The sequence below is a fragment of the Micromys minutus genome, assembly GCF_963924665.1.
Source record: "Micromys minutus genome assembly, chromosome: 30".
In the NCBI taxonomy this organism is placed as follows: Eukaryota; Metazoa; Chordata; class Mammalia; order Rodentia; family Muridae; genus Micromys; species Micromys minutus.
The window spans coordinates 25,550,230-25,562,836 of NC_137965.1; the positions used below are offsets into that span (position 1 = coordinate 25,550,230).

The 12,607-nt window shown below is 40.1% G+C and overlaps 1 protein-coding gene across 2 annotated transcripts; it reads right to left on the bottom strand.

Moving 5' to 3' along the window:
• Window positions 1–210: 210 nt before the first annotated feature.
• DYNLT2 (dynein light chain Tctex-type 2) lies at window positions 211–12,274 on the bottom strand (the record flags this gene model as incomplete). 2 transcript variants are annotated; one of them, XM_080941612.1, is made up of 4 exons in its annotated part: window positions 211–321; window positions 3,039–3,197; window positions 5,925–6,131; window positions 12,170–12,274. In XM_080941612.1, 4 exons carry the CDS (start codon window positions 12,272–12,274, stop codon window positions 211–213), a joined length of 582 nt encoding a protein of 193 aa, XP_080797738.1. The 2 variants fall into 2 exon arrangements, with proteins under 2 accessions (XP_080797738.1, XP_080797739.1); XM_080941613.1 differs by lacking the exon at window positions 3,039–3,197.
• Window positions 12,275–12,607: the final 333 nt, after the last annotated feature.

A 12,607-nucleotide genomic window follows, 5' to 3' on the forward strand; every position in this document is an offset into this window, starting at 1 on the left:
ATTTCTTAAACCTAAGAATAACTATACCTCTGTATTGGAATCTGTAAGAATTCATGCCTACCTTTTCCACTACTTTGAGGTAACATACGTTAACAAGTATAACTGGCTTTTTGTTTGTGTGTTCTGCATGTGTAAGGTAACACATGAGGCTCACAGATCTGGATATACCATTTATTTTGAAGGGGGGGGGGTGAAACTGCTGGTTCTGAGCTATTCACAGTAGAGAGCAAACACCAAAACCAATGCCAAGTAAGACTCTGTTTCATGTTTAGCTTCTACCCAGCTGTCCCATGCCACATCCCAGATCCATCTGCTGGCAATCTGTGGGACAAAATTTAAAAGACTCAGATGGAATGTGTTAAGCAACTTAAATTACAGTAGTTTGGCTTTTTAAATCAGTGTGTCAGTACCTCAGAAAGTTGTATTTAAGAAATAATCTGTTAGGCTGAAAGGGTTAACTTAAGTAATAACACATGGGCTCAAAGCCCTGTGTTCTGTCCTACATAGAGATGCCTCAGCAGTTAAGAGAGAGCATTGTTTCCAGAAGACACAATTCCCAGCACCCACATCAGACCGCTTTCATTTCCCATAACTCCAGTCCCAGGGGAATCCATCACTCTGACCAAATCAGGTACCTGCACACTTGAGCAAAATTCCTTGTTTCCAAACACACACACACATACAAGTTTAAAAAGTATTTTTACAGGAGAAGCCCAGTTTTCCATTTCATGGAGAATCAGGAGTGATACTGCGTGCCTCCTGTATTTTCTGGAGGCTGGTAGTTGCAGGAACAGAGGGCTCTGTGATGGGGCCTATGAAACCAGTCTACTGTGTTCCAGACCATGATAAGGAATCCTTCTTACCACATTTAAAAATCTTCAGCCAAAATTAAGCAATAATGCCAGTTATACAAATAAGCCAATGACTTCTTTGTGATGCCTACAAGGACAAGACAAGCTGTACTCTATCTAGGATAGATCCAAAATGGCCAGAGATTCCTTGTAGTTCCTCCTAAAAGACTATTCCCTCACCCCTTGAATGGGGTGGCCTTCTGACTTGCTGTGAGCAACAGAATGGAACACTGTACAGCTTAAGCAAAGCATCAAAGGTCTTGTAGTTTCTGGCCTCGCTTTTGTGGAATTCCATGCTTAGATTCCTATATAGGGAAGGTCAGGCTACAGGAGGACAGCTAGAATGTAGGGAAACCCAATGGCAGCGCTGCAGTCAGACAAGGGACAGGACGTCTGGAATGCTCAGGTCCAGCTGAGTCAGTAGCAGCTACAGTAAATCAGTGAGCCTTCAAGACCACACAGCTGATTACAGGTTGAGCATCCTCACAGAATGGTGACAGACATGCTATCGTTTGAGTCTAAATTCCGGACAGCTTGTTATTGAGTCACACTGCCATTATAACACATCTACTCCCATCCTACTAAGCTCAGCCTTGCCTTAGACCTCTGCTAAAATGTTCTTCCTGGCTTGGTACAGCTGGTTCCTCTCATGGGCCATCAGCCAGCCTCCCCTCTTCTGAGAAGTCCCAAGCAGCTGCTCTGGCATATCACCCCTACCTTATTGCTTCTACAGAGAACTTACTGATGGCAAATAGGATAAAAACATAACAGCATTGTTATAATCTGTATAGAAAGCTAAATTTTTACCTCATGTAATTAAAAAAATCTATGCTTATTAAGTTTCAAACGTATCTCTTAATGACTGGTTTGTTGTGAGTTTTCCATTCCCCAGCTTAGAAGTACCCTGAGGCATGTTAGGTTCATACCAGAGACACAGCCATTACAAGTGTCCGGAATGTTATTTGAGGCAAGACTGAATTCTGGAGTGACTGATGGCCTTCGTCCCTGTCCCTTTCTATATGTGATTGCTGTAGGAGATGGAAGACAGCCTACAGGGATTAGCACACTGTTATAAAGTACAACTTAAAGATTCAATTCCTGTCTACTCCCGAATAGCATGAGCCCTGCTTTTCAGTCATGGCAACAGCACCTGTAACTTTCCTGCTCTTCCGTGCATACTGCATGTGGTGCAGTTCCCCCATGGAGGTAGGACCTCTTCCATCTATAACTCTTACCATCAGCACCCATTTGCCTGTCTGTCACAGTTAGGGTTACTATTGCTGTGATGGCATCATGACCAAAAGCCACTTAGGGAAGAAAGTGTCTGTTTGGCTTACAGATCCTGAATCACAGTCCACTGAAACAAACCACAGCAAGAAAACAAACCGACCAGGAAACTGGAGGTGGGAGCTGATGCAGAGGCCATAGAAGAGATGCTTACCATCCTGATCAGCACCCAGTAGCCACCAGTCCAGGAATGGCACCATCTACAATGGGCTGGAGAAAATGCTCTGCATGCTTGCCTACAGTCCAATCTTATGGAGGCAACTTTTCTATTGAGGTTTCCTCTTCTCAGATGACTCTAGCTTGAGTGGAGTTGATATAAGACTACCCAGCATAGGCTGAAAAGATGATGGCTCAGAGAGGTTAAGAGCAGTGCCTGGTCTTCCAGAGGTCCCGAGTTCAATTCCCAGCAACTACCTGGTGGCTCACAACCATCTGTAATAGGCTCTAATGCCCTCTTCTGGCATGCAGGTGTACATGCAGATAGAGCATTCATACATCAAATAAAAATAAACCTTAAAAAAAAAAAAAAAAAAAAACTAGCCAGCACAATTGACCCTTGTCAGCTTAACACATAATCCTGGAACTAGATATGGTGAGCAGGAAGGCCGATCCACCTGTCTCTGCCTCTCAAGTCCTGGGATCAAAGGTGTACGCTACCAGGCTTACTGGTTAATTGATTTAAATGATATTTAAATTACCAAAATAGGTATGACCAAGAAACAAGCTACATAATCTAGCAAATTATTCATAGAAAATTTGTATTTATTGGTCAGTACCTTTTAGGTAATTTGCAATGAAAAAATCTTTTTGACAGAGTGATCTGTGAATTCAAGTTCCTTCGGGATCTCCATCCCTGGGCACAGCTCAAAGGAACAGATGTTAGGTCCTCGGGGCACTTACATTTATTGCTTGGCCAGTCTTTTGAATAAATAATACTTTTATAATGAATTTATAACGATGATATCCAAATTCTTTGACTGCTGCCAATATTCGATCTGCCAATTCAAGTGACAAATGAGAGAAGGCTTTGTCATCATACTTGACATCTTTAAGACTTTCCTTTAAAAAATTAAGAAAGATGTTTCAATTCTCAAACCAAACGTTTTTTATATAAATAGAAAACATGTATCTAAACAATATATACTGTTTCAAAATACACAAATTCCTGGAAATGACCATTATTTATACTTACCAATTTGTTTTTAATGACAATTTTGGGAAAACTGTTTTCGAAACTATGTTCAGTGTCAAAGCCAGGTTTGGTGTCACATGCCTTCAATTCCAGCACTCAGAAGGAAAATGGCTCTTCAGAAGTTCTACGCCATCCTGGCCTATACCGGGAGTTCCAGGCCAACCAAAGCTACAATAATGAGAACCTGTCCCAAGAATATTAAGTTCAATTGCCCTTCGTGATCAACACCCGAGCTGTAAGTTTCTGCTTTTGAGGCTGTTCTGTCAACTTGTTGTGAGTAACCCAGTTTCCAAGTCTCACCAGAGAAACAAGAAAATTTCAATAAGTTCCTGAAAATTCATAGCAAGGAAAGGAAACATTTTGTGCTTCTGTGTACGTAAAAATTTGGATCGAGTTTTCCAAATGCCTGTTATCTTCTCTGGGTCCTGGAATCAAAACTTACTTCTCTCTCTTACTCCTATGGTAACTATGACTCGCCATATTTGATAAACTAACATCTAAGAAAAAAAAAAAAGGTAACGTCTGTAGCTCACAGACCATGAAGCAGGAACCTTTCTTTCCTGAAATTCAGATTCACTTTAAATGTCTGATTGTCTCACCTACATATACGTCTGTTCACCACTTGTGTGCCTAGTGCCTGTGGAGGCCAGAAGAGACTGTTGTGTGTCACAGAGTTGGAGTTATAAATGGTGGTGAGCCACCACATGGGTTCTCTGGAAAAGCAGCCAGTGCTCCTAACTGCTGAGCAATCTCTTCATTCCAGGACAAAGAGTAAAGCTGAACCTATTATGGAGCTGATCAATAACAAAGCCTTTAATTTATTGGCTTTCTGAAGTGCACCCAGGACTGTGCACTGAGTTCTGGTGATAACAGGTAGACTCCCACATTTGATTCACAGGAACATAAAGTCAAGTAAATGTCCTCCCTCCACCCCCCTGCCCAGCTCCTTCACCCCTTCTTCTCTCTCCAACTTCTGCTATTGGCTCGCTGGCCAGTTCCTTCCAACATAGCTGGTTGAAGGCCTGCATTTGGCCTTGGAGCTATCTTCCCAATACTCAGCATCATCTGCTTTCTTTTGAATCTAACTCAAGTTCAAGGTTAGTCTTCTCTGACGGTAGTCCTATCCCATTACTTGTTTGTCTAGGAGTCTCTCCAACTCCATATGCTGACTGTCACTTTGGCCTAAGGACCCTGGGGTGGCTTCTGTGAATGTGGTTCATACCCAGGCCATTTGTTCAATTGAGTTTAATTTCATTTATGTGAAAGGGTCAAGTGGGAGACCAAAAAATACACTCTTAGATCACATATGCTATTGTGTTGATCAGAATTCTTTCCCCAAACTGTAAGCTATATCTTTAACAAATATTACTTAGTTTCAAATATATAGTCAGCATTGGAGGGATGGGAGGTGTATATATATATTTTTTTTTTTTTTTTCAGAATACACTACCTTAAAATAAGCTTCTTTCTCATATTACTTTGACCCAAAGGTACTTGAAAAATTGTGGGTGCAGTGGCCCAGCCTTCCTTATGCTTCCTTAAAGCAGGAAACAAACTCTCACAAGGAAGTTCCTCTCCAGTACCAGGAGAAAGGAAGAATACTGCCAGAGATGGAAAAATGAGGCAGAACATCACACATCTTCAACTGGCCTTTGTTCCTAGGCACAGGCTTTCTAGGACTGCCTGCTCAGCCCACACACCTTTAATCGTACTTTCCGATTTTCTAATCTATATCTCAGATAGTACACAGGAGCTTGATTCCCCATTTCCAATCCTTAGTTTTTCATAGTGCCCATTAATTAATTGGTCAATGGAATATGAATGCAAGTCCATTTCACATAGCAAATATCAGGTTCTCCAACCCCCCACCCCAAAACGAGTTATGGAAAGGCATGATTAGAACAGACATATCTAGCAGCTGGCAGAATGTCCACCTTGATTTCTTGACCTGTGAACATAGTGTCTTTATTGAAGAAAGCCTCCAATGGAAGCATTTACAATCACCACCACCTTACTGAAAGCACTGTGATACCTATGAAGGGACTGTATACATCACTGTCACTCCCACCTTTAGCATAGCCTCTTTCAAGGCATCTATGTGGCCTGCTCAGAAGAAACAGATGCAGGTAAAGAACTGTAAGCTTAACCAGGCAGCATCTACAGCTGCAGCTGCTGTATGGGACATGGTTTTACTGCTTAAGCACAACATCTTTTGGTACCACCTATGTAGTTACTGATCTAGGAAAAAAAAAAAAAAAAAAGACTTTTCCCCATACCACTAAAACCAGTTTGCTTTCAAGTAGCAAAGCTACCAGTGCATGCTTCCTGTCCCACCTGCACTGCATCAAATATCTAACCCCTGTCAGAAGTTAGTTTACAGGAAACTGGTTGTCTTTCCCCTTGGATTCAGACTGAGTTCAACAAACACTAAGAAGATTGTAGGAACATTTAGTCTCCGTATTTTCACAGGCAGTCCATATAGTGAACACACACACACACACACACACACACACACACACACACACAGCCTAGGATGGTCTCATACATGCTAGACAAGTGACTATCTCTGAGCTATACCCCTGGTCCCTAATTACCTTTAATATCTGCTGGATTTTAGTTTCTACTGAATGTGCTTGAAATTTCTTCAATGGTTCCATTCTATATGAATTAGCAAACTTTAATTTTGCCAGGGCACTTTTCCATTCTTTGCCTATATCAGCAATTGAGTCATCAAATGGAGGTTCCACATACTGGACGTCATGAAAAGACTCTCTCAGTCTTTCTCTTAAGATCTGTGCATACTGAAAGAGGAAGGGAGAGAGACTGAATTTCAGATTTTAAGAATTTGCATCAGTGGAGACCGAGCTAACAAACTTCCGTACAGTAAGTTAATCCTAGATTATTAGCTTTCCACTTGAGGGAGCCTGTGCTTTATATATACACAGCATAACAGTTTCTCTTGTCAGTCTGAGACTAAATAACCTTCTAAAGAGAGGCTGTTGGGCTTGCCTGTGGAGATTACCTTGGTTTGGTTAACCAAAACGAGAAGACCTGGCCCTGGGAAGGAGACAGGGATGTGCACAGTGATCACTGGCCTCTGCCTGCTGAGTGTGGCTGCAAAGTGACCAGACACCTCACACCTCTGCCGCCATGCCTTCTGTCTTACTGGGTTGTGCCCTGGGACCATGACGCTCCAACGGACTCTTGCTCTATTAGTTATTTTTGTGAGGGTATTTTATCGCACAATAGGAACAGTAATTAAGACATACACTGCACAAACAAACTTGGGCGCATATATTTAGAATACCCACAAAATATTGAAAAGGACCTGAAACAAGAGTGGCTGAGAGATAAAGGTAAAACAATCTTTTATGCTTCCTTCCTTCATATAATCACAAAAGTATCATCCACAAATTTATTTTACATAGTTATTTTAAAAAGTAATTACACATTTATAAATCTTAACTTGAAAAGATAACAAATGCATATATGTGTGTACAAGATTTTTTGACATGTGTATTTTTTGACCTATTTCCTTCTAAAGTATAAAATTTGTATTACAATAATTATTTAGAGCTCTACAGGTGTGTCCAAACTGTGACTGACAGGTGGGCTGTATGCACCAGGCTATCTATGAATGCTGTGAAGACAACTCAGCACATTGTAGGTGACAATGTCATTTAGCAGTTTCAAAAGGCTGAAGACCACTACAGTAGTTCTTGGATTAATTTTCAGTCTCTCACTTAAAGTAGCAAGCTTTATTTTCATAATAACCAGGCATTTCTTTTCCATATCTAACTGCTTGGCTAAAAAAAAGTGAAGAGACATGTCTGCCCTATACATCTGATTTTGCTTATTACTCATTTAATATTGTTTATTATAGAACAAATTCTGCCACTGAATGTGTTAGCTATGGTTTAATATAGTTTTTAATGTTGTGATAATCCCTGTTACAGTCTTACTCAGTATTTTTATTGTGAAAGGGTGCATTTTGACAAAAAATGAGATTTATTAATTGGATGTGATGATACAGCATACTGTTTCATTGTATGTACTATACTGTACTACACTGGGAGGCTTGTAACAACTTAGCTTTGCATGCCTGGAAAACTCAGGCATGGCATATAATTCTTAATTGAAAAAAGCATGGTAGTTTTTTTTTAAGCATGTTTAGTTTTTTGCATCAATTTTCATAAGGGCACTTAATTTAATTTTTGTTTTATTTACTTATTTACCAGCAGTTGATTGTGTATGCTATGGTGTTAAAGTAACTAAGACACACATAAACATTCATGTTCAAATTTGTGTGTGTGTGTGTGTGTGTGTGTGTACACATGCTAGTCTGAAGAACAGTTCACTGAGATTTATAGATTTGGGATTTAGTTCATTTAAGCACATATTTTTTATTTGCAAGTTTTTAATAATAAAATTTATTCATTTTTTAAAAGTTTGAGAGCTGAAGATCAAACAAACCTAGGGCCTCATGCATGTAGGCAGATGTTCTACAAAAGCCAAATCCAGCACTGTGCATTTTTGACAGACTTATTACTCAAATTTCCCACTAAGCTGGTAGATTAGTGTATTTCTCCTTTAAACCTATATATTTTCCTCTCATGCAGTATCATTAGTTGCAACTGGCCCCATTTTTAATAACCAATGCTTTGGTTTTTGCTTTATCTGAAGTCTATAGCTACTCCTTGTTAAATTTTGATACTAGTGTATCTTTCACCTGTCTCCTTTTGTGAATGTGCATTTTAAGTTTATTAAAAACATGGTTGAGTCTTATTTTAGTCCATCCTGACAACTGTTTATATTGCTGTACTTACACCGCTGACGTTCAGAGTGACTGCTAGTACAACTGGATTCCTATCCATCATATTTGCTACACTGCCCTACATGATGCCTCTTCTCTAGTTCCTTTTTTGTTTTTTTTTTTTTGTTTGTTTGTTTTTGTTTTTTTTTTAAAGTACAGAATAGAGTTTATTCAGGTCTGTAGCAGGAGAGTTAAAAAGGTAGTAGGGGCAGAGAGAGAGAAGAGGGGAGTAGAGAAGCAGAGGCCGGCCATCAACATGGGGAGAGGAGGAGTAAGGGGGGAGGGAATGGGGAGAGGAGGAGTAAGGGGGGAGGGAATGGGGAGAGGAGGAGTAAGGGGGGAGGGAATGGGGAGAGGAGGAGTAAGGGGGGGAGCAAGAGTAGGAGGGGACAATTGACCAAGAGCAATTTTCTTTAAGATTTATCTATTTAACGTATATGAGTGCACTGCAGCTGTCTTCAGACACACCAGAGGGCATCGGATCCCGTCACAGATGGTTGTGAGCCACCATGTGGTTGCTGGGAATTGAACTCAGGACCTCTGGAAGAGCAGTCAGTGCTCTTAATCATTAAGCCACCTTTTCCAGCCCCCTTTTCTCTAATTCTTTAGCACATTAGTTCCTTGACCTCCTCTTAAGCTGTAGACTTCAGAAATATGCATGTGCAGCTAATCCAACCATGTCCAACTAACACAGCACCTGCCCTGGTTATTTAAACCTGTTCTTCCCTCTCCTTTTCTTAAACTGCCATTCATCTCCCCTCTGTGAATATTAACATGTATTCATATGCAAACGTAATTTTATGTATCTTTCCTGTTATTTTTAACAAACCATTATCTGATGGAGCAGTGGTTCTCAACCCTTGAACACAGCTCTTCATGTTATAGTGCCCCCACCCATAAAATTCGTTCATTGCTACTTCATTGCTGTAGCTTCGCTGCTGTTATGAATTGTAACATAAACAACCCCACGAGTTCAGAACAGCTGTTAAGAGTAAAAGAACATTAAAGGTTTTTTAATGAACCTTCATTTACTCTCTGACACTCTTTTCTCTAGATTCACATTTCTGATTCACCTTTTATTTATCTTTTTGTTAACATTTTGTGTAAGGGAGGTTTATTGGGAAAATTTTTATTTTGTCCAAAACAATCTTTTATTTGAGAGTTTTGCAGGGTATGAAACCCTAGGTTGTCACATTTCTTCTCCGGATACTTTTACTTCACTCTATTCATAATTTATGAGAATATGCATGTAATTCTCTTATAGTGTGTTTGTCTTCTGGCTTCCTTTTGGACTTTTATTCATCTTTAATTTCTGTAGTTTGAGAATATATGCCTATATGTAGATTTTGTTTTGGCACATTTTTCTGCTGTGTTCTCTGACCTTCCTGAGACTGTGATATGGCCTCTGAATTATTTTAATTTATTGGTCCATTTATTTCTTACATTCTGTTTTCTATCTGCAACTTCCATTATGAATAACTTCTACAACTTTTATAACTGCCTCAAAAATGTAAACATTCTTCTCCTCTTTTTAACCTGTTATTTTCATTGTTGTGAGCATTTCTATTGATACCTTTATTCCTGTAGTGTGGGATCTGGTGCTTGCTCTCCTGTGGTGTTCTCTACCTAGTATGCCTCCTTTTCTCTTGATAGACAATTCCTAGTGAGAACTTCTATAAAAGGCATCAAGTTAATGTGGTTGTAATGCACAGGAGAAAAGGATGTAGTCTAAATCCTATGGTTAGGTCTTAGGTCTGAAATGAGCCCGTGCCTATGGACTATGGATTTCACAATTTTCCCACAAGTATTTTTGTCCCCAGTGTCTTCTCTCTTCCTTAAGAACAAAAAAAATCTAGAAAGGGCTGGAGTTGGTTTCCTTTCAATAGGTCACCTTTGCTTTGCAAATCTCAATGGCTTAAGTTTAGTTTACTAATTTCTCAAGAGGGCAGATTTTCTGAAGACATAAACACACTATTAAGGGACCTGACTGATACAATATCTTTCCAGAACTTTCCCCTCCCACATGCTAGTCTTCTTTCTGTGGTATTCAATCTGTTGATTCTACTCACTGCACATAATCTGACATTGTAATTATGTACGGAAAGATAACCTGTCTCTTAAGATGTGCCTATTATCTTCTCTTGAACTACAACATACTCAAGGGATGCAGCTACTAAGGCACCAGTTTTCAAGGTTGCATGACTCTTCTGGGAATAGAACACATGGAGCCTCAAATTAACCCTTAATGATCCTACTACTTTTAAAATTGCATTTCTGACATTTCTTTATGTATAATACTGATCACATGCTTTATTATACATATTAAAAGTATTTTATTCTTGCAGTTGGTATGAAACCTTTATAATCTCTTAAAATACCATCAAATTTTTTATAAAAGCTAGCTACTGACAGACATTTATACATATGGAGCCTACTTACAAAACCTGAATAAACTGAGTTTACTCATGTCATTATTCCAATGATATATTCAATTATTTCTCAGAAACACAGACATCATTGGCCACTTGAAAGTTGAAAATAACTTTTGATGTTAGAGTTAGTAAATGTGGGATTTTGTTTTAAATTCTTCTTAATTACTGGCCTACTCAGTTTTTACCTTCAGAAGGCTAGATTTTAAGAAATAGATAATAGATCAAATAAGATGCCTTGCTCCATGTACTCTTGCTTCTAGATTTTACTAAATGTATTTTCAAGTTGAATCTGGGCAGTAGATTTCAAAACAGGCAGTCGATTCATAGAATCACTCTTGGCTGTCACAAAGTACAGAAATCTCTAGTGTTCATAACCCAAACATTAATATAGTATAATGTTTGGCAACTAGACATAGCTCACTGTTCTGCTTTCTCACAGGTGTGTGATCTCAGCATGCTTACTTTTCTATTTGTTCTTTGCTCTATAAAACACCGACACTGAAAAGACATTAAAACCTGAAGTGTTGGACTGGAACGATGGCTCAGAGGTTAAGAGCACTGGCTGCTCTTCCAGAGGTCCTGAGTTCAATTCCCAGCAACCACATGGTGGTTCACAACCATCTGTGATGGGATCTGATGCCCTCTTCTGGTGTGTCTGAAGACAACTACAGTATACTCACATATAATAAATACATCTTTAAAACAACAACAAAACAAAACTGAAGTGTTGCCACCACTCTGGGCCATTTTGAAATAATTCAGTTCCAAAAATTCGTGCTTTCTGTCATATCTAGCTTCATCCTACTATTCACTCATGAGCCACGTGAATTAGGTATGAAAAGAAACCACTAGGTGTCCTCAGACACAGGTTCTAAGCTCAGTACTGTTAGTTTTGCATCTTTGTGCAAAATGCACAATGTTTTCCCTCACTGCCTCAAGATGGAGTCCTGATTCAAAGGACAATCATACAGAACGGCCAGTGCTCTACGGAAATGACCTTTTTCACTGATATCAGAGAAATGACTTGTTTTTTTTCTTTTATTCTTCAAATAACAAACTAATATTCTTTAAAACTAAAAGCACTCTACTGATCAGCACGTCAGTTTTTCCCTCTAGGGGAGTGTGTATACATACACTCATATATATATGCATGTATATATATATATATATATATATATATATATATATATATATATATATATATGGTTGTGTGCATAAATGTATGTTTGTGCATATTAATGTGCATATGTATGGTATAAACTCACTAGAGATAGGTAAATTACGTATATACTAAAAATGCATTTATAAGGTGTAATACAACTACTGGATAATTATGGACATCTGCAAGTCTGAAAAGAACTGAGGATGCCTACGTTAAAACTTTCTATTAGTTAATGTGTGGCTCTTTGGATTTAACAACAGAAATCCCTAAGCCTTCAACATCTAACCCACGTTGTTCTGCCTAATCTCAGTTTCGCGATGGTCAGAAAAACGAAAGAAGGGCAGCCAGCCATCCTGGATCCCGGGTCCAGCCAGGGAATGAACTTCATCTAAAGGGTGGGAAGGCTGTCTTGGGCCTCCGGTCTCCACTCACTGACTCCTTCTCGAACATGCTAGGCCTCCTTTCCCTCTTAGCCGGCCCAGGGGAATGATGCGTTTGGCCGGTGGGCGCCTTCGCCATTCGGCCTCGCCGCTCCATCTTGATCGGTTCACCGGGACGCCGCGCCTCCCTCCGCCGTGTAGTGCCCAACGCCCCGGTCGAGAGACCACACAGCACCAGTCTCGCGCCTGGGCCCCGTGCAGCCGCGTCCCGGAAGCCGGCGAAGAGAGGCGATGAGTCATCAGAGAGCGCCGCGTATACCGGAAGCCGGAGAAAGAAGAGCGGAGCCTGAATCATCATCAGAGAGCGCCACATCCCGGAAGCCGGGGAGGAGGGGCGCGAGAGTCATCAGCGCCGCGACCCGAGCCGGAAGCGATGGAGGTAGGGCGGAGCACCGGTCTCTTCCTTCAACTTCTCAGTTGCAGTTCCAGG